This window comes from Clytia hemisphaerica, unplaced genomic scaffold (assembly GCF_902728285.1).
Source record: "Clytia hemisphaerica strain Z4C2 unplaced genomic scaffold, Clytia hemisphaerica genome assembly, whole genome shotgun sequence".
In the NCBI taxonomy this organism is placed as follows: domain Eukaryota; kingdom Metazoa; phylum Cnidaria; class Hydrozoa; order Leptothecata; family Clytiidae; genus Clytia; species Clytia hemisphaerica.
Genome location: NW_027104107.1, coordinates 948996 through 969110, shown reverse-complemented (window position 1 = coordinate 969110; position 20115 = coordinate 948996). Strand labels below are relative to the sequence as shown.

General features: G+C 36.9%; 2 protein-coding genes across 2 annotated transcripts; both read left to right on the top strand.

The window, feature by feature from the left end:
• Window positions 1-571: 571 nt before the first annotated feature.
• LOC136813305 (protein ELYS-like) lies at window positions 572-15079 on the top strand. Its single transcript, XM_067069821.1, has 24 exons — window positions 572-1032; window positions 1200-1414; window positions 1645-1716; window positions 1869-1977; window positions 2289-2346; window positions 2524-2597; window positions 2844-2928; window positions 3069-3177; window positions 3524-3644; window positions 3860-4112; window positions 4234-4359; window positions 4649-4826; window positions 5166-5356; window positions 5626-5780; window positions 5946-6072; window positions 6403-6609; window positions 7204-7536; window positions 7817-8002; window positions 8244-8373; window positions 8617-8950; window positions 9219-9348; window positions 9918-10161; window positions 10652-14225; window positions 14839-15079. The coding sequence occupies exons 1-24, from the start codon at window positions 611-613 to the stop codon at window positions 14990-14992; spliced, it is 7587 nt and encodes a 2528-aa protein (XP_066925922.1). The 5' UTR covers window positions 572-610; the 3' UTR covers window positions 14993-15079.
• A 997-nt stretch (window positions 15080-16076) lies between these two features.
• Window positions 16077-16702, top strand: LOC136813306 (huntingtin-interacting protein K-like). Its single transcript, XM_067069822.1, has one exon. The coding sequence runs from the start codon at window positions 16126-16128 to the stop codon at window positions 16495-16497; it is 372 nt and encodes a 123-aa protein (XP_066925923.1). The 5' UTR covers window positions 16077-16125; the 3' UTR covers window positions 16498-16702.
• The last annotated feature ends 3413 nt before the right edge of the window (window positions 16703-20115 follow it).

Below are 20115 nucleotides of genomic sequence, written 5' to 3'. Positions count from 1 at the left end.
TGGTGTTTTGGTGTGCTTCCTTGCGATCAAAATATTGCACTATGTGATGCACTGGTCATCTATTTTGCGAAGGTTTATGTTCGTGAAAAATATTTGTTCTGCAACCTCGCAAAAGTTTCTGCTTGCAAAAGTTTGTATGGTTAAGGCGTACATTAGTAGTTTCAGTTTTTCCTTTTTTTCAGATTTGCAATTAACTCGTTGTATTTTGAAGTACAGTATTCTAAGATTTTCTGCAAGTCATGGTTCAGATCACATTCAATTTTCGTTTTCGATTCCCCGTTGCAGTATATGACAGTGTTGCTGCGTACATAATGACTTTTGATTTTACAAGATATTCTGTTAAATCGCTGAATAAGATAAAAAATAGCAAAATATCTTATAGGACACCAGTAAACAATGGTTGATGGTTTGAGTTACCAATACAAACTTGTTGGTTTCTGTTGAATAAGTAACTGTTGACTCCATATTCTCAAAAGCTTTTGCAGTAGTATAGCATAACCAACAGTATCAAAGGCTTTTATCAAATCGATTCAAAAAATGAAGAGATTATTCTGAATTAATGATAGTGATATTTTTTGTTTTAGAAAGGGAGGAGTAAAATTAACATGAAATGAAGGAACTGTGTCCAAATAAAAGGTCTGATCCCATTCCTTACTCTGCAACCGTTCAAGAGTGCTTGGATAAAGATGACAATGATGTTGGTCTTGCAAAAATAAAAGATGGTGGAAAGATTTCGTTCATTGCAAAAGGTTCATCATTAGAAATAGTGAACTTGCAAAATGGAAGTCGAAATGCATCATTTTCATTTGACAAAGAGACTTCAAATTGGAGAGTTTCTTGTTTCTGTCAGTATCAAGGAAAGTACCTAATCACACTAGTAGATCATAGTCCCAACCAACCAAAAGGACTTTTATGTGTGTATGATCCTGGTGTGTCAAGAATCATCAAAGCAATTCAACTTCCTTACAAACCAACATCTATTTGTTTACTTAAGGAATATGGTGGAGCAGGAGATAAGCATAACTTTATAAGGTACATTATATCTTTAAAGTAAAATTTCTTTTGTGAATACCAAATTGCTTCTTTTTTGTTAATGCAAACATCCTATTGGAAAGTCAACGTTTTGAACTATCTAAAATTTCTCCTGTATTCATATATATTTCTTTATAACTACTTTCAATCTTTTTTATATTTTCCAGTGTACTTTTTAAATCAATGTTTGGTATTGCTGCAGTTGGTACTTATGCTGGCCATCTTTATCTAATTGATTTACGTGGGGATGACAAACAAGAATTTTTCCCACTTTCCAACCCAAGTTCTTTATTGTCAGTTGAACTTAAAAAAATCTCTAGAATCTCGGAGTTCAGAGAATCGGCGTTTAATAATGGAAAGCATTGCTGTGTTGATTTGAATTGTAAGTTTGCAGGTTTCCCTTTAAAGGGAATTCTCGTTTTGACAAATGATTTCTGAAAAGGCAACTAACTCTTAAAGACCTGGTAAGTGATTTTTTTGCAGGCATGAGTCTACAAAAAAACAGAATGGATGATATTATGGGTAGCTATGGAAAAATAAAATAGTTAACTTTCTCTAAGATTCGAAAAAAATTTAACCATCTCAATTGACTTTTTAATTTTTTGTATTTAGATGAATTCTGTTCCTACCAAGGATTTCGATATGTTAACCCAAGCAACAGACTGTCAAAGATATTCAAGACAGGTAAAAACCTCAGTCAAAAACAATGATTCTGATTTTAAATTTATGTTCTTAATTTTCAGAGCTTTCATATGTTTTGTTTGGCAATCAAACATATATTTGAGATTGAACAAACAAATAAACAAAGCCATTCTTTTCATTGCTTCTTTCTTTAGAGAACAGTGCTGTCACAGCATTGGAATTCATTCCTCAGACATTGACGTTGGCTGTTGGTTATGAATTTGGCTGTTACCAATTATGGTCTATGCAACATTTGAACATGCTGTAAGAAGCTTTCTTTTGTTACATCACTAGGCTTGCTTTGGTATCATTACTTTTATTAATGGTATTTTTATCATTTAATAATTTATAATGACACAACGTTTTTTTGACGGTTCTAAATAAGTCCAGATAAGTCTGAGTTTATTAACCTAGTGAAATTCATATTGTTCGTTTAATGTCTTAGATCACAACATTTACATTTGCTACATTTTAAGAAATTCTTCTCCATTTATTTTTATTTTTTTGATGGATTCAAAAGTTTTATAGATACTGACATAAAAAAAAATAACCTATTGAGAATGTTTTTTGTCCAGGTTTTGCACAGTCTTTGGTAATGATGTATCCGCTGCAGTGACCCACTTTGTTTTCCAGGTGAAATTTCTTTGAAAAGCTCTGTTCTCGGTTCTATTGCAAACAATCATCGGAGATTCATTTAGATCTTTCTCCCTTCCCAGATAGTGAGTTTAAAGTGTTACTAAGAATGATTCATATATCTTTCCCTGCATCACTATAAGAATCCTTAATATAAGTAGTGTCTTTATATTTCAGGAACCTGACGATGACCCACGAAGTTGCTGCTATCTTTGGGTTGGAAGAGCAGCTCTATGCACCAATAATAATGTGTAAGGGTTAGCGCTTGTTCACCTTATTTTCAGGACATTCCAGTTTTCACTCAAAAGCTCAAGCAAGTTTGATAAGAGCTCAATTCAATACGTGTGCACTATTTCTGTCCCAGTCCAGTATCAAAAAGAAGCTTTTCTTCATTAGTTATGTCTTATGTGTGTGTTTTTGTTGTATAAAGATGTAAAAAAAATCAAAGTTTTTTCTTAGAGTTGTCTTAAAGAACACTCAATTTTTCATATTTTCAGGTATATGGGTCCAACAACATTATCTCTGTATCAAATACTATATGAAGAAAAAGAATCCAGACCAGGATATGGAAATATATACAAGGTTACAAATTCTTTTAAAAATTTCAATTTTTTTGTTTGTGCTTTTCTTTTATATGTCGTGGTAAGAAGTTTTAGAGACTTCATTTTGCTTAGTCAACACCTCACCTGTATTCTATTTGACCTCTTTTATATTTTGTTCAGGATTACGAATGTGTCATTAAAAGATTTGCACATCAATTGACAGCTGATGCTTACCATCTGGTCGATTCACAATCTCCTGGAAGTAGAATTGTTACTTTCAAAGCATTAGGTTTGTTCAACATATCTTTCCCCATTATTTTTTTTGATGGCCTTTGACTTACTTAATTATGTTGTTGTAAATGTTTTATAAAACTAATATATTAGATTCCATCCAAATTTAGTTGCGAGTTTTGTGTTGCTCAGAATTTTCTGATGTTTACCCTGAACCATATGTTCATGAACACCAAAAGTTTGAAACGTTGCAAAGCAAAACGGATCCAATATGAACACTCTTGATCCGTAACGAAAACCATACTGGACATGGTCTTGGAGATGAAACTACTGTCTGTCATCTAATTTCATTTTTAAAATCTTTAGCAAGATTGATTCAAATTCTCATTTTTTTTGTCATTCAGGTTCAAGTCCAACATTGTGTTACGTTGTTTGGGAAACTTGTGTGAACGACGACTTAACTTGCCACTTGGGAATCTTCGATTTGAATCGGTGGTATCAAAAGCAATTACCAGGCTCTCTGAGGTATTCAATCTTTGATATAGTTATCACTTATAATCTGTCAATTACTAATTTCCTTCCAGGAGCTGTCATAGTTTATAAACAAGTGATTGAATCAGAAGAGGATTATCCTATCCTAAACAAAGGATCAACTGATGAATATCTAGCACTACAAACTGACTAGAATTTCTTTTGTTATCATAATTTAGAATTGTTATCAACGTTGCTTTTTCTTTCAGGGATGCCATGTATGGTCGTATGGAAGCAGTTTGTCCTTTCTTTGCGTTTTATTCACTGACTGATATCGCTGAAGAACTCCTTCCCAGTAGTATATTGGACGTCCACATTTATGAAGATAGTATCAACACCTTTCAAAATGTAGTCGGACCACAAAGTGAACAGTTTTATTGGCCGTCCTCATCAACATTCAGTTTGAGATGTGTCTCAGAAGCCTCTTCAGTTGAGCTTGATATGCTTGGAATTCAAAGACAGGTTTGACAGCTTTTCTATCACTTCGTTTCTAGACTGAATTATGTACTATTGATTTCGATTCTTTATACAATGAAAAACTATATAGACTTAAAGTTCATGAACAATTTCTTGTTTTCTTTAGATAATTGCTCATTCTCGAAAGCAAGGAACTGAAAGTTTCGTTGACGCTCAAAGCATCGTTCAGAATTGTTGGATTGCTGGTCTATTACAAAACACAGCTGATATTGTCAGATCAAGTGAAGACAAGGTAATGGTTTTGATAAGTGCTACACTGTTATCCTTTTTATTTTGCTGTTTTTTTTTTGTGCGTGGTCAACCCTTAAAGCGCGAGGAGACCAAGCCAGAATGACCAGGGAAAGATTGACGTCAAATTAGTCGTTGCATTGATTATTACCGCAGTTACAGACAGTTTGATGTTGTCCTCCCCAGTAAACTCGACCAAAGCCTCTTTGTTCTGGTTTTTTTCCAGGCACGCAATTAATTCATGTAAATCAGCTTTACCTCATTATTGAAATTTCATTAATATTTAAATCCAGAGGAACACAGACACTTTGTTATCAATTCACCTGGAGCACGATGGTATCAACTTCATCACAACTTGTATTAAGAAATGGGCCCATGGTAGTATCACTCACGCTGGACATAGTTTGAAATTGATCTATGATTGGGCTTGGAACCATGTTATTCATGTCAAGAAAAATTTGGACAGTCTTTGTAAGAGAATGAATCCTTCATTTGCTGAATTCGATATCATAATGTAACTCCTCGTATTGTCCGTCCAATACTTTTTACAGCTCTTCTAAAAGGCCATTACTTCTTGTTCAACTTTTCTATTTCACATGGTGAAGGTTGTTAACGAAGAGATGATAGTGAATAGACTTATAACCGTTAAATATGGACAAAATAATAAACCGTGTGCTGCATGATCAGCTTCATATTTTTAAAACATTCTGTCATTTGATATTTTTCTTAGTCATAAAACTGCAGTAAGCATGTATTTCGTTAAGATTAAGAAGATTTCAGATTAGTAATACTTTTTAATTTCCCTTGCAGACATCAATTTATTCGACACTTTATCATGCCATATGGAAAGTGAACACAAAAACACTTTGAAAAAAATTGTCATGGATTTAAAACAACTGGTGGAAATCTTTCGTGAGTTACAACGTGCCGATGCTCTCACTACTCAGGCTGGCGTACAAGAATTGAAGACGAGAGAAAAAATCACAAACTATTTACATCTGGTAAGTTCAGTTATATTTCAATGCAAAGCTACATACCCTGGGTGCTTGTGCTTATTTTCTGTATCATGTAAATGCAGCCGTGGCCCGCATGTTCGTCATTTCTGATCACCATTTTCTTGCGATGGGGATGGTACTTTGATGAAACTTCTTTTACATGAAGGGATTTGGGGTGAAAAAAGATTCTAACCATTACAATTCAAAGACAACAGAGTAACTATTTGGATTTTAACCTCGGGGTTGATAGTCTTATTCTTTCTCTTTTTCAATAGTACTGCAACATCCTGCTCATCTTGGTGGACGTTGGTTTGTTACCAGAACCATCATCAAATATCGATACAACCAAAGAATTACCATATCCTTATGATATCCTCTCAAATTATTACGAAGAACAACGCAAAGAACTCACCCATTCTTCGAAGAATATGTAATCAAATTTTTTAAACCTTTCGTTTATAAAGTGCACAGATTTCAAATCCAGCACTCTTCCTTATTTGATGGCTTGCTACTTATTGTCATGGTCCGATAAAGAGCAATCCATTCATTAAATTCTATCTATCTATTACTTCACGTGTTGTTTTTCTCTATGTAGGTCATCGGTAGAAGGCAATTCACTGTTTATCGATTTGATAAGCAAGGATTTCACACAAGACCGTTCATCGGGCACCTTTGATGATGACAAACCTACAATGGCAGAATACCCTCCACAAACAATCGAGGTATTCCTCTCTTTCAATTAAATGAAATAAATAAACATGAAAATGAGGGATATTCGAAGAGATTTAAGTCAAGATTTAGCGGTGTAATGTTTTATAGAATCAAAGGTCTGTAGTCAAACCGACCAGGTAGGGGTTCTCACGATAAAAGCCTTTCAACGCATGGGCTACCTGGGTTATCCCTCCTAAACGCTAAGTTTCACATGACTTTTTTTACTGCTAGCTTTTGGAAAAAGAACATCTGTAGGCTCTCCATTCGCATCTAGTTCAGTTGCCTCGAACTTTTTAACTATATGGACTAATGATGATAATATTTTCATTTTTTCATATTAGACAATGTGTCAGATTTTCGTTGAAAATTGTCGCGATGACGAGCAGCAGGTGGTGTTGTTCTACTACTGGATGTTAGATGTCTGTGAATGTTATGACGTACTACAAAAAGTGAAGGTCTCCAAAGAATTCAAGGATTGTTTACAATTACCTGCCGATAAAAGTTTGCTTGTAGAATCACTTTGGCTAATCGATCACAGGCTGTACAAGGTTGGTGAACTTCTGATGCTACTGAGATGTACTCTCGGGTACCTAATAGCCGGGTGGATTGGAATAAGCGGGGGGGGTTGGAAAAACTTAATAAGCGGGGGGTTGGAATAAAAATGTCCTGGGTGGAAAATCTTTTAAAAGGAGGCTAATACAGAGGACAAAAGAGGGGAACTTTCAAAAATATTTTCCCAAAAATCAATAAGCAGGGGGGGGGGGTTGGATAAGAATGTCCTGCGTGGAAAATTTTCGACAAATTAATTATTGGGGGGACGGTTATTAGGTACCCGAGAGTAATTACCATGTAGTCAAAATATTAACCATTTGAGTATGAGAGATCAAAGTCGGAAAACAAAGACATACGTTTCTCTTGCGATTTTCTTAATTTGTCTTGGAAAGTTCTTGGAAATTAAGGCGGGGATGCATTTATAATATGATATAAGAAAGTTGGGTGGTTCTCAGCTTTAGACTTATATAAACATTGAACTTAACTTTAGAATTTTAATGTTTTTGATCTGTCACAAAAATATCGACCTCCTCCGCGGGGTCCCAAAGTTTTTGTCTTGAAAAACCATTTTTTGATTAAATATTTTTTAGGATGCGGTTGAGCACTTAGCGCTGGTCGAATCAAAAATCTCTTCGTATTACTACACGCACATCGTTCGAAGATTGTACCATGCTAAAGAACTACACTTGCTGACAACGTTCTGTTCATGTAAAGAACCCATGGATTTTTGCACTTATGATGAACTCAAATTACTGATCAAAGTATTTTTGAAGTTGAAGTTGTTAGATAATGCGTACAAACTTCAAGCGAAGTTCAATAGTAAAAGCAAGAAGGCGTTACTGTTCGCTTACTTTGTGGAACAATGTAAATTGAATAAGGTGTTGGGAAAACTGGTGACGTTGGCCTTCACACCAGAGGAAGAGGTATCAGTACTATTAATTTCTATCCAAAGACACAAAATGAAGCTAGTCTATTCGTTAATAGTGACGTTGAGCCTAAAACCGGCCAATCAAATAGCTTCATTTCTTTACGAAACGATACCGAACCATTTTAGAATGTTCCCGAGTTTTCTAACCCCCCCCCTCTGGGGGGAGGCGCTTTGGACTTGAGCTGCTGTCGTAAGATTTTGAAATCTTTGTACCACCTAACTTTTTATCTGGAAACCGTATCTCAATGATCAACTTTTTACTTTCACTTTTCCAGGAATTGTTGAGACGTATTTTGAAGAACTCGAAAGACATCCAAGATTACTTGTTGGTGTTTTATCTTGAGCGTGGTCTTTACCATGAAGCTTCCTCGATGACAAAAGATATGAGGAGTAGTGGTAAATGGCAAAACTTGCGCTCCAATCTCTTGCAATCGAATGAGGACCGAAGGCTCAGTAAAAGAGTAAGTCTTAAGAATACTTTGTTATTGTTTTTAAAATGTGTTTATACCTGAAAAATACTTGAATCTGAGTGAGAAGAGCTGTTTATTATTTTTTCAGAGAAATTTCTTGGAACAGCTAAAGAGCAAATCCCATCAAATTTTCTTTTTTAATGTTTATAATCCAGTAGTCTTTTTACCCACACTAACCGTGTAATAAAATTGACATCTTATCAAAATCTCAACTCTTCTTTCTTTTTAACAGACTGTCCTTGATGGTTTCGATACGAAGGGACTTTTGGTGGACGGTTTTATACAGACTGTACCGTCGATCGAACAGAAGAAATTGAATTTATTTGAAACACGATCTCCTAACACTTCCCTTCGAAACAACGGTAAGCGCGTAATCCACATTTACCACCTTTTACAGGGTACCAGGTCGTTACCTCAAAATACTATCGCTATGAGTACTAACTCATTCAAGAAACCTCTGTTTACTTTGCTTCCTATTTTGAGACCATGTTTGAGATACATTTTTACCCTATTTGTTTATACCGGTGCACTTAGACTAGGATTTTATTTATGTGGTCTGTCCGACAAAAAAACACAAAATACTATTATTTCCTGTCAATCCTTAGAACACCAGCCTTTATCAACGGTGTACCGGACGGCGTCGAAACGCACGAGAAATGATGCACACGCCAGCGATATCCTCTCCACCCTACAATACCACGATATATCAGCCTCTTCAGACAGCACCGGTGGTCTGTTGAACTGTAGCGGATTCAATATCGATTGCCTTGGTACATCTTCTCAACGACGCCGTAAATCTCCTTTGTTTGATGGCGAAATTCTGACGTCGCCCAAAAAGAAAGCTAAAGAGACGCCCGTTGCCCCTGCCCTCTTACCTTCAACGCCAACAAGAGTTCAAGAGAAACTGAGGTTTGCAAAAGAATTGACAAGCAGGCAAAGGTAGATTTTCTTTTTTCGATGATATTAGAGTATCGGTTTATCTAATTTGTACCTTGGTCTACGCTTCCATCTCCCTTCATGCATAAAACTCTCTGTTTTCGGAAGAACTATTTGTTTAATATCTCGTGGGTTTTCTAAAATTGTATCTCAAAAAATTTCCTAGAAAAATTAACCTAGAAATTTTGGCGGATTTGGCGGATTTAGCCCTTAAGGTAATTACAAAAGAAATGGTTCCTTGTTGCTGGAAAAAGATTTTTGATTTTCATAGGAAAGACTTGTACCAAGGAGTAGACGCCTTCCTTCTCCTCAACACTCCACCTGCCGTTCGTCGCATGAAGAATGTTGCTAATATTTCCACCACTATTGATCCTCTCAAAACACCTCAAAGTATTTTAAAGGTAATCACTCAAACACACGTTTGTAATTTTTTGTTGAGCTGAATTCTAATACCCTCTCCTAGATATTAAAGACATATTGTTCTCGCCTTCACTGGCAAGCTTATATTTAAAGCCATCTGTTTGATACTGATATAACTGAAAATATCCCTATTTTCCTTATCGTCTCAATACAAAACAATACCGCTTTTTCCCTCACTCTGGGTCACACAGACTATTTAAGGTTGACCTAGGAAGGTTCGTTTTTTTCTAACTATTTTACTATCTATCAGTGAGTAGAATTTTTTCAAATCACAGCTTCAATTATTAAACTTTGAGTTTAAAGCCCCGAAGGAATCTTGAGGCCGCATTTGATCGGGTCGAATCTAGCCCTTTCTTTGTTTTTAAGCGACATATTTTTCAAAATCTGGCGATAGGTTTTACTTTTAATCTGGCTTTCGTGTGAAAACCAAATGGGTCGCAAATAGTGGCTTCATTTCCCACCCATGAATTTCAAATCTAGTCCCTTCGGGGGCTTTGAAATCAATGATTTGTACCAGCCTATATTCTGTAACGTTATTCCTCTTTTCTAGTCGCGCACCAAATCCAAGATGCAGAAGATCGACTTCGCCGTCAATACGCAACAAATCGACACTTCATTGACTACAGAATCCGATAAAACCCCGTTTCGGAAGATTCGATTTACCGGGTTATCACCGACCTCACCTTTGACACCAAACGAAGTTTCCGTTTCGTCACACGATGACTTGATGTCTCATATGAAATCCATCGACTCTTCTACACACGAAGACCAAATATTGAGCGAACTTAGTAGAGGTACATGCAAAGTTTTCGATTATTATCATTAGTAACAAGCATCTTATACAATATAGATACAATACAGTGTAAATTGGATTTGCTAAAGTAAACAAATGCATATTTCGCATAGAATGAATCCCTCTTGTAATTGGGGCTTCTTGGCAGATTTCCAAAAAGCCTCGGAAGATTGGGTGGTCAATATGAAAGGGGAAGACGAAGTCAAAAAAAGCATCTTTTATGTTTAAAAGGAGTTAGATCTAAGAATGATATTTGCGACCGTTAGCAGATTTTCGACTAAACGTGCTGAAAGTTGGTAGATATCTCGGGGGAGCTGGAGATGAAGTAGCGTGGTAGATAGTAATCGAAGTTCAGAGATCTCTTTACACGCGACACATGAAACCTTTGATATAAAAGGGTGAGCATATTTCACTGATTAATAATTGTGGTGTGGAAACTTCCAAAAAGGCCTAGAGAAAATCTTTGAATGACATTCTTTATTTCATTACAGAGTTTGAAGAGAACGAGGTAACAGATGATCAAGACATGATTGAAGCTGTCGATGACGGTGATGGTGATGATGATGGCTTGAATAAGACACCTATGGAAAGTATTCTACTTGAGCTCTCACAAGACGATGACGATCTAGACAATTCGATGGAAGAATCATCTCCAATCACCTCTTCAACGTCCATTGTTCGCGAAGCCATTCTATTGCAACAAGCATCACCACATCCTTCAAGTCGCACCGATATCGAGTCTCAAAACACTGCCCATCCATCCAATGATAGGGTATCAGCTTTGTTTGAAGCGCGTGAAACGTCACAATCCAGGGATGGCTCTACCTCACCTGTCTTGGTTAAAGAACAAACTCCTTCTCCGATTTCAATGGATCAAGGATCTGGCTCGCATTCTCCAGTGTTGCTCAAAGAACGCACTCCTTCACCACGAGTCACCTTCGAAGAGCACTCTCGTTCACCGGTGACGTTCAAACAGCCTCCTGAAATTTCGCATCATCTTAACACGCCTTCAGCATCAGACAAAACGAGAGATGAAGAGAACACAGCAAATTATGAAAGTTTTGATGATTTCCAATCACCACTGCAGTATTTGGAGCATGAGAAAAGAAATCTGTCTCCACCTGAAACGAAAAAAAACATCTCGGTTGTTATGTTGGACGATTCGTCTGACGAAGAAGCGAATGAAGGAGAAGGAATTGGGAACGAGTGTGAGGAGCCTGAGTGTGAGGAGCCTGAGTCTGAGGAGGAAGAAAGTGAATACTTGGATGATGATGAAGAAGATGAAGAAGACGAATTTTCGGAGAATGGAGATTTGAAAGGAGAAGAAATCGAAGATTCAGGTGAACTGGTCGAAGAGGAACTTGAAGACTCCGGTGAACTAATTGATGAAGAAAATCTTTCCGATGATAGCGACGAGGAGGAGGATCTTCCTGATGATTTCGTGTTAGCGCAAGACGGTGCAGAAGTTGACGAGTCGAACGATATACAAACGGTTGTTGGAAAAGGGCAAGATGATAAAAACGCTGAAAGTGATTTCGTACAACCCCCACTTTTAACGGAGGATGATGATCAGCAAGTGACTTCAAATGAAGATATTGAGATGATTGATGATGACACTGAAGTTGAGCAATCAGTTGTTATGCTCCAGGAATCTCCACAAAGAGTTGACGAAGATGTGTCCGGAGTTGAAGTCGATCGCAGCATATACGAAGATGCACCGGATCAAAGTCTCAGAAATGAAACTTCGAATCTCAGTGTAAATCAAACAAATGCTAGTTCGCTTTATGAGGATGTTGAAAGTGAAAACATGGAAGGGAATTCACCTTTACGGGGAAGAGAAGAAATAGATATCTACGAGGATGTCATGATCGACGAAGATGTAAAACTGTATGCAGACTTGGATATTGACCAACAGGACGAAAATTATGAGGATGGCCAACAGACCTACATTTTCAACACCGATATTGAAGGAGAGGACTTGATATCTGAGCCCACTCCACAACAAAAAGATGAAGATTTCGCGATCGTTGATAACGTAGACGATGATCTTCCTCGACAAACGGAAAGTGCTGAATATGAAATGATTCAAGAGACGGATGGATATGTTGGGTCCGATACAGAATCCAGGGTGGACTCACATCAGGTGATTGCTATCTCCAGTGAAGAGTCTCTCATTACTGAGGATCAAATGATGAGTGATATTGATGTAACTCTAGACCCTGAGTCAACGAATGGTACGACAACCGAACCAGCAGTAGAGGATAAGGACGTCTCGCCAAAAGAAAGCTTCGAAATGGTGCAATCCTTACCATCAGTACGATCTATTGAAGATGAACCTGTTAAAGAGGATGAACAAGGTACGACGACTCCATCGCGAAGTGAAGAAAACATGAACAAAGCACCTTTACTCTTTGAACGATTACTGACTGAGAATTACAGTAACGATTCCTCTTACACGGACGTTAGTGAGAGCGTTAGTATTTTTTCTGTCAGTGACTCAAACAGTCCTGAGCATTTCAGCGAGAAAAATGTTACGTCTGCCATTATGGAAACGAGAGAAGCAAAAGATGCAGATGAACCAGCTGCTATGGAAACGGATAATGGTAGTGTTACGGAGACGGATGCGAATGAGAATCTTGATGTTTCCATGGCTACAAGCGTTAGAGGTAAAAGACAACGACAACCAAAAACACCGGTCCGCGTACAACCTCCGAGACGGATAACTACCCGAAGTGCATCCAAGAAGAAAACGGATGACACCAAACTAGAAGAGAGTATTTTAAACGAAATTCAAGAAGAAACTGAACAGTACAATGCTTTAGAAAATGTAAATCGAGCCTTAGTTGTTGAAGTACCAACTACACGTCGGTCAGCATCCAGAAAGAATTTGGAGGCTAGTGTACCTTTGGAGAGCCTCGCAACTGAGCTGACAAGTGAAATATCTGAAGACGTCCCAATGGCTACTACGTCCAAACGAAAAGCGTCGAAAAAGAAGACAGAAGCTAAAACACTTACGGAAGAAACGAAGAGCACTAACGAAATTTCAGATTCCGTTTCCAAAAGCCCTGCACGAAGATCTTCCAGAAAGAGAACAGAGGCAAAGAGGTCACCTTCAGAACCCGATGCATCCGAATCGACCGGTGAATTTGCAGAATTGGTTTCAAAAACGCCTACACGAAGATCGTCTAAAAAGAATACTGAAACTAATGATGTGAGTTCAGATGTAAAGACCACTGAGCCTGTTAGTGAAGTTGCCGAACCTACTTTAAAAAGAAAATCGTCCAAAAAGAAAACTCAGATTGACAGCATGGATTTGGAATCAACAGAAACCACTTACGAAGATGTATTGATGGCCTCCAAGAAAAGAACTTCTAGAAAGAAAACTGAATCAGTAGAAGTAGAACCAATGCATTCTGAATCTACAGGAGAAATCACAGAGGATGCTTTGACGACGTCAACGCGAAGATCTTCACGTCGAAAAACCATTCAAGCTTCTACAGAGCAGTTAATAGAAGTTGAAACTTCTAAACCCACAACCCGCACAACACCTCTTAAAAAGATTGCAACCTCGACAACGGCCAAAACAACTCCAAAACGTTCGCCTTCCCGTAGAAGCGTCAATGCATCCATCTCTGAACCGATGTTGGTCATTTCGCCAATCACAGAAGAGAATACTGAAGAAACCATAGCAACGAGTCGACCACGTCGAACACCCGCAAAAAGGACAACGACCAAATCTACACCCAAGAGATCGCCATCTCGTAGGGGAGTCACCGCCACTGTTTCAGAACCCGCCCTTTGTATACCACCCATCTTGGAAGAAGTAAACGCAAGTGACGAAGAAATCGGATTCAAACATCAAGAAGAAGAGACGCTGACAAAAGTCATAGCAAGAGCCGAAGAGTCAATTCTAGAGGAATCTTTCTCCAGTAGCCGGACAACGCGTAGACGAAGCACTGGCAGAACAAAAGTTGAAGCATCGAAAAGTGCCGAAACACTTACCACCAGTTCGTCTACTGTCATCAAAACGACGAAAAGTACCCGTGGTAAACCGCCCAAAGCAAGGTACTTAAATTTATTTTAATTAATGTTCCTTTCAATTTCACTGTTCAGTTTTTGTCTGACTCATTGCCGTAGTGTGCTCAATATCTTTTTTGGTTCTTCTTTTCTCTAGTTTCACAGATTGTTAAATGCAAGGGAAAATTCACAATTCATTTTTGTTTTCATTTCAAAGCGTAATGCTCTATGCTTTAAGTCTTTTCTGTGGTTTTCAACTACATGTTTTTTTTTATAAGCAAACACAGTGTATGCCCCTTGGTCAGGCTCGTGTATGCTTAAGTTCTCATATGCTTATTATATGCTTATGAATCATGCTTAAATTCACCCCGAGCCAAGTTTTAGTGAAATTTTAGAAATTTTGTAAAAATTTGTTCAGATTTGGGAGCAGTGGTAGCCGTGGAATGTCTTTTTTTTACTTGACCTCAACCAAACCATTTTAAACTGATGAAAAAATTACAACTTGAAAAATATTTACGGCTGACACATATGCTTGTGTTATGCTTAGGAATTCTACAAATCTGAGCCTTCATATGCTTATAAGCGTTATGCTTATAAAAAAAAACATGTGTTTCCAAACATTTTACCAAGATTTGTAACTTTCTTTTTTATTTCTTTTAAGCGTATCTCACGAGAGTGTTTTATCATTCGTCAAACAAAGCTCTTCAAGCGAGATCGAAGAAAGTGATTCGAGTACTCGAACCTCTAAACGATCTTCGAGTAAACGTGCATCTCTTGCTATTACTGGTTTATCCAAGACACGTACTCGAAAATAAAGTGCTACGTACGATTTGGATACGTCGGTATTTTTATGATACGACCCATGCTGTTACAACCAACTACGCATAATCACTCTTTTTTGTGGCAGGCCCAGTCCTTTAGACACGAATTTGAGATTCAATGCTCTCCTGCTTCTTGGGATCATAAAGTTGCTCCTCGTGTGACAAGTCATGTGCCGATTGTGCAACAAAAAATCAGATGATGCCCAAGATGTCCTTGCCACGCCCTAGTGATTTGTTTTCAAAGGAAGTGTTTACTGTTCTGTTGAAGAATCGTTATAACGTTAAGAAGATGAATACAAGTTTGTCAACAATTTCAAAATGGGACTTGACGGTGTTACCGTAAGTTGGTCTAATATCGACACCCCTCCTCTAATTCCGACACCCTTCTTTATAGAAAGAAATAATATGAAAGCTTGAATCACTGATTGAAAAAGAATTATTCCTCTCTTACCACTAAGCAAAGAAAAACAGTTTCAACCTTTCTATAAATTTCAGCTGATAAAAAGGGTGTCGGAATTAGAGGAGGGGTGTTGACATTAGACCAAGTTACGGTATGGCATATAAAAATGAAAAGAGAGTTGCAACCCTGTCCACTACTTCTACTAGTATATTTTCTGCATTTAGAATTTTCCGTCAATTTCGACGCTATCACCAAAGTAGAATTAGCCCTATACACACAGCTTACTTACTTATTTTTTTGATGATCGATTTCTTTTTCTTTTGTGTAGTTTCGCTGAAGAGTCGCTTTAGTCCTTTTTCATTCTTTGCGTAACCTCACATTCGCATGTATGGAAAATAAAAACATCTTTTTTTTTAAACAACGTTTTTTTGTTAATTTTTCTGTCGTTTTTATCAAATTTTTGGAAAAAAAGCAATATTAATAGTTAGGTTTATTACAAAAAAGTGAAAAAAGAGAATATGCTTGAGGCATTGTTTCATTGTCCCCACTCCACTGTTGTCTTAAAGAATTTGATTAATCCAGTTGCATGATCGTATTGCCTTATCGTTCCATCAAGGCTATTCACATTCTGTACCATTTTCTTGTCTAATTTTGATGCTTATTACTATGTATATTTTCCTTTTAGACTAGACTCAAAAAAAAGTAACAAAAATATTGAAAAATAAAGATGGCTAACCCTACAGAGCTTGTGAACGGTGAAGCAGAAAACACGGCTCAAAACGAAGAAGATGCTCAATCAAATGAAAAGAAGCACGACAAAGCCGCATGCGCGGATCTTGAACGAATCACGGACTACGCCGAAGATATCGAAGTGTCGGATAGTAATATCGATAACGCCATGTCTTTGATCGAAGGTCGAAGATCTGAAGAGGATGTATTAAAAGCTGAACGCGAAAAAGAATTATCACAAGTAAAAGTTCGTAAAGAGGACGTTGAATTGATCGTAAATGAAATGGAAGTGTCGCAAACGATAGCTGAACGTAAATTACGAGAAGCAGGAGGAGATGTTGTACAAGCTCTCGTATTACTTACGAACTGAAAGATTTGGTTGGCATTATTTTTAATTTTTAATTTTGATTTTACCTCATATGGAGATGAAAGCTTTATCTCTAATACTTTGATAGACACGGACTACAAAAATACAGAACGCTGGATAGGGGTAAAATGAAGAGATATCAAGAGACTCAAATGTTGAATTTTGACGATATGTTCTTGACTATGGAAAACATAAATCTTAACGAAAATGATTTCATTTTCTTATTTTGAGGTCTTGAAGATTCCCTTTTTGATTTTTCTCATACTTGAAAACATATCCCGTTTAATGATGGACGCTTCGCTTCGTAAGCGCTATCTGAATCATCAAAAAGCGAACTAAGGAGCCGGGTTCGAATTTGAACGAAACTTGTGATTTTTATAAATCTCAGAGCAGTTTTGAATACATAACTGGTAAAATAAATTTATGAAATAAACTTGAGCTTAATATGGGGCTATGAGCTCTCTCCATCTTCGATTCTTTGGATATTAATGTGATTGACACGTGTGAGATGAATTCTTACAGTTTGTCTCCACAGCTTAATTTCAGAGAAAGCTAAGCTGTGGTGTTCATGGTACAGTAAAACCTCCAATTAACGGACTATGATAGCGGACAAATCTATTTTCATCGGCCGTTTCCCAATCAAATCCCAACTCATAAAATTTGATTTTGTAATCCAGAATGGAGGTCCTATAAATTAACCTTTGTCCGTTCGTTCGTTCGTTCGTTATTAGCTTTCCTCATGATTGGCTCATTAGTTTTTTCTGATTTTTTGCACAAAGATGCATAACTATAAACCCTCGAATGTGACGGAGCCTGATTTAAAAAACAAAAAACGGCTAAAAATGGGTTTTTTTGGACTTTGAAAAATTGGATCATTGATTTTTTCTGATTTTTTGCAGGAAAGTAAGGTACCATCATAGGTAAAAGATGGTTCAAGCTGATTTTTGCAAAAAAATTTTGTTGGCTCAAATAGCGCATGTTTATCTATAAGAATCGCTATTAATAAGCATACATCAATGTTCTTAGTCAAATTACTCAATTTTTTTATGAGATAGATGTTTTCTTTGCTCAGGAGGGCTTACTTTTAAAAAATATGTGTGTTTCGACATGAAATTTTGTTTGCTCGGCGTGTTTTTATAGAAAAACTGGCCAAATTCGATATTTTTTTATAAGCACATTATCAATTACTTAGGTATAAGCTTTTCTCGAGATTGGCTCTTTCATTCTTTACGATTTCTTGAACAAAGATGCATAACTATAAACCCTCGAATATAACGGAGCCCTATTTTCAAAAAAAAAAATTGTGGGGCAAATTCGGGCCAAAAAACGACTAAAAAATGGGTTTTTTGGACTTTGTGAAAAATTGGATCATTAATTTTTTCAGATGTTTTGTATGAAAGTAAGGTACCATCATAGGTAAAAGATGGTTCAAGCTGATTTTTGCAAAAAAATGCAAAAAAAAGCGCATGTTTATCTATAAGAATCACTATTAATAAGCATACATCAATGTTCTTAGTCAAATTACTCAATTTTTTGATGAGATATGTTTTTTTGCTGTCGAAATCTTGAATATGAAAGAATATTTCAAGAGCATGAAATTTCGGTTTCTAAACGTGTTTTTTTTATAAGAAACAAACGACTAATTTAAATAGATCGTCACTATTTGTGTATTGAATGATTGTTTAATGGTCACGCTTATGTAGATATCAATTATATATGTGTTAAATGCATAACCAGGTAGGTCCATAAAAGTCTCACTTGTTTTTAACCAAAATAGTTTGTTGGGTGCCCCAATTCAGTTATTTTTAACTTTTAAGCAAGCGCGTTTATGAAGTTTATGTAATGATAAAAACGTGACCTAAACCCCTATGTAAACCGAAATCAACCAACTGTTTCTTCAAGTCCATCGGCAAAGACTCTCAAAAGAGAGTAACATCCTCAGCACAACATCACATTCATCATCAAGTCCTTCACCTCTTTGCAGTCACTCGAACTGTTGCATTTTGATAACCCAACCTCGTCCCCGTGTATCCCAGGCTCTATTTACGGTTTAAGAAAGCCGATGGTATGGCAGGGTTGAAATTGTCTCACCCAGGGGCCACTTTGGGGGAAGGGGACAAGAACGGTAAGAATAACAAGAACAGGAACGAGAAAAAAGAACAGGATAAGAAATACCTTATCGGGGAAATAATGTCGGGGGAAAGTGACCAAAATTTTGAGGGGGTGACGAAATTTTCCCCCGACATTTTATCACCCGACCAAAACTTTTACCCAATTTTTTAAACCCCAAAATCTAATTTTTTACACCTTTATTAACCGAAATTGGTGCTTTATAAACGTCGAATATTACAAGATCTTTTTTTCGAGCTAGTGAAGGAAACCATTTTCATTTGGGCAATTTAGTCGGGTGAAAGTGACCAAATTGTAAATTTCGTTGGGTAAAAGTGACGAAAATGCCTCTAGCACTAGGTGACTAAATAACTAACCCGACTAAATAAAACTCTGTCTGGCGTTTAAATAAAACTCTGTCTGACGTTTGAAATTGACGTTTGACAATTCTCTTTTAATCTTTTCTTGTCCCAGTATCTCTAGATAAATACTCAAGCCTAAGATTTCAGAAATTTTATTTTTTCGACACCCTGAATGAAATGGCCTGATTTCAAAATCGGAGCTCCTCTCTAGTTAACCGATGCTTCTGATGCTTACTCAATACCCGATGGTGTCCGCTTATATTGTGGAGGGTCCACTGAATTTGGTGTATTATTCGGTGACAATGCATTCTAAAGCGAATGAAGTTTTAAACCCCCCCCCCCCCTGGGGCTACAAAAATCGAACATATACCGGGCCTAGCTACGCAGAAACTTGCGTAGCGAGAAAACAATTTATCAAGCAACAACAAACTCTCAAAATAAAATCAACTCAAATGAAACGTTTTTATCACACAAATCCCCACACATTTTATTTTCAAGAATTTTTTTTGAGCGGGAAAAAATTTTAATTGCGATATTGACACTTTTTTTTTTGTTTGGAGTTAGTGCACAAAGGTTTATACGACTAAAATTTACTTTTTTGCTTTATTTCTAATATGTCTGAATTAGTCGTCTAGCTTGCTAGACTAAATATGGTGAGAAGAGAGCGATGATCATATCATGACGACAAAGTATTTATGGCGGTTTATCAGGCGTTTCTACCTTCCGCCCCGCCATCGCAAGAGAGCGCGCTAGGAATATGACGTCATTTCAATTTTGCAATTTTTCAAAAATAAACTTTTAAATTAGTCGGGCTCAACTATATTATACCCTCACGACAGTACTAGCTTTACGTAGAGTTGGTAATCATACTGGGAATATTACGAATAACGTATTACGTATAATTTTGCTTATTTATATTACAGGTGAGCCCGACTAGCTTTGTCAACGCTGAAAGATCAAGATCAGAAAAAGCTTCATCAGAACTTTTCTAACAACTTCTCATATTTTTTCGCCATACAAACAGGTAAGCTTACTTTGAACAGTATAGGTCTTCCTACTCATACCTTCCCTTCTTGTCTCCTTCAGAAGTTGCAATGCTAACTGGCTAAAAGATATTGAAGATGGATGTACGTTCATGGTAAAAAACGAC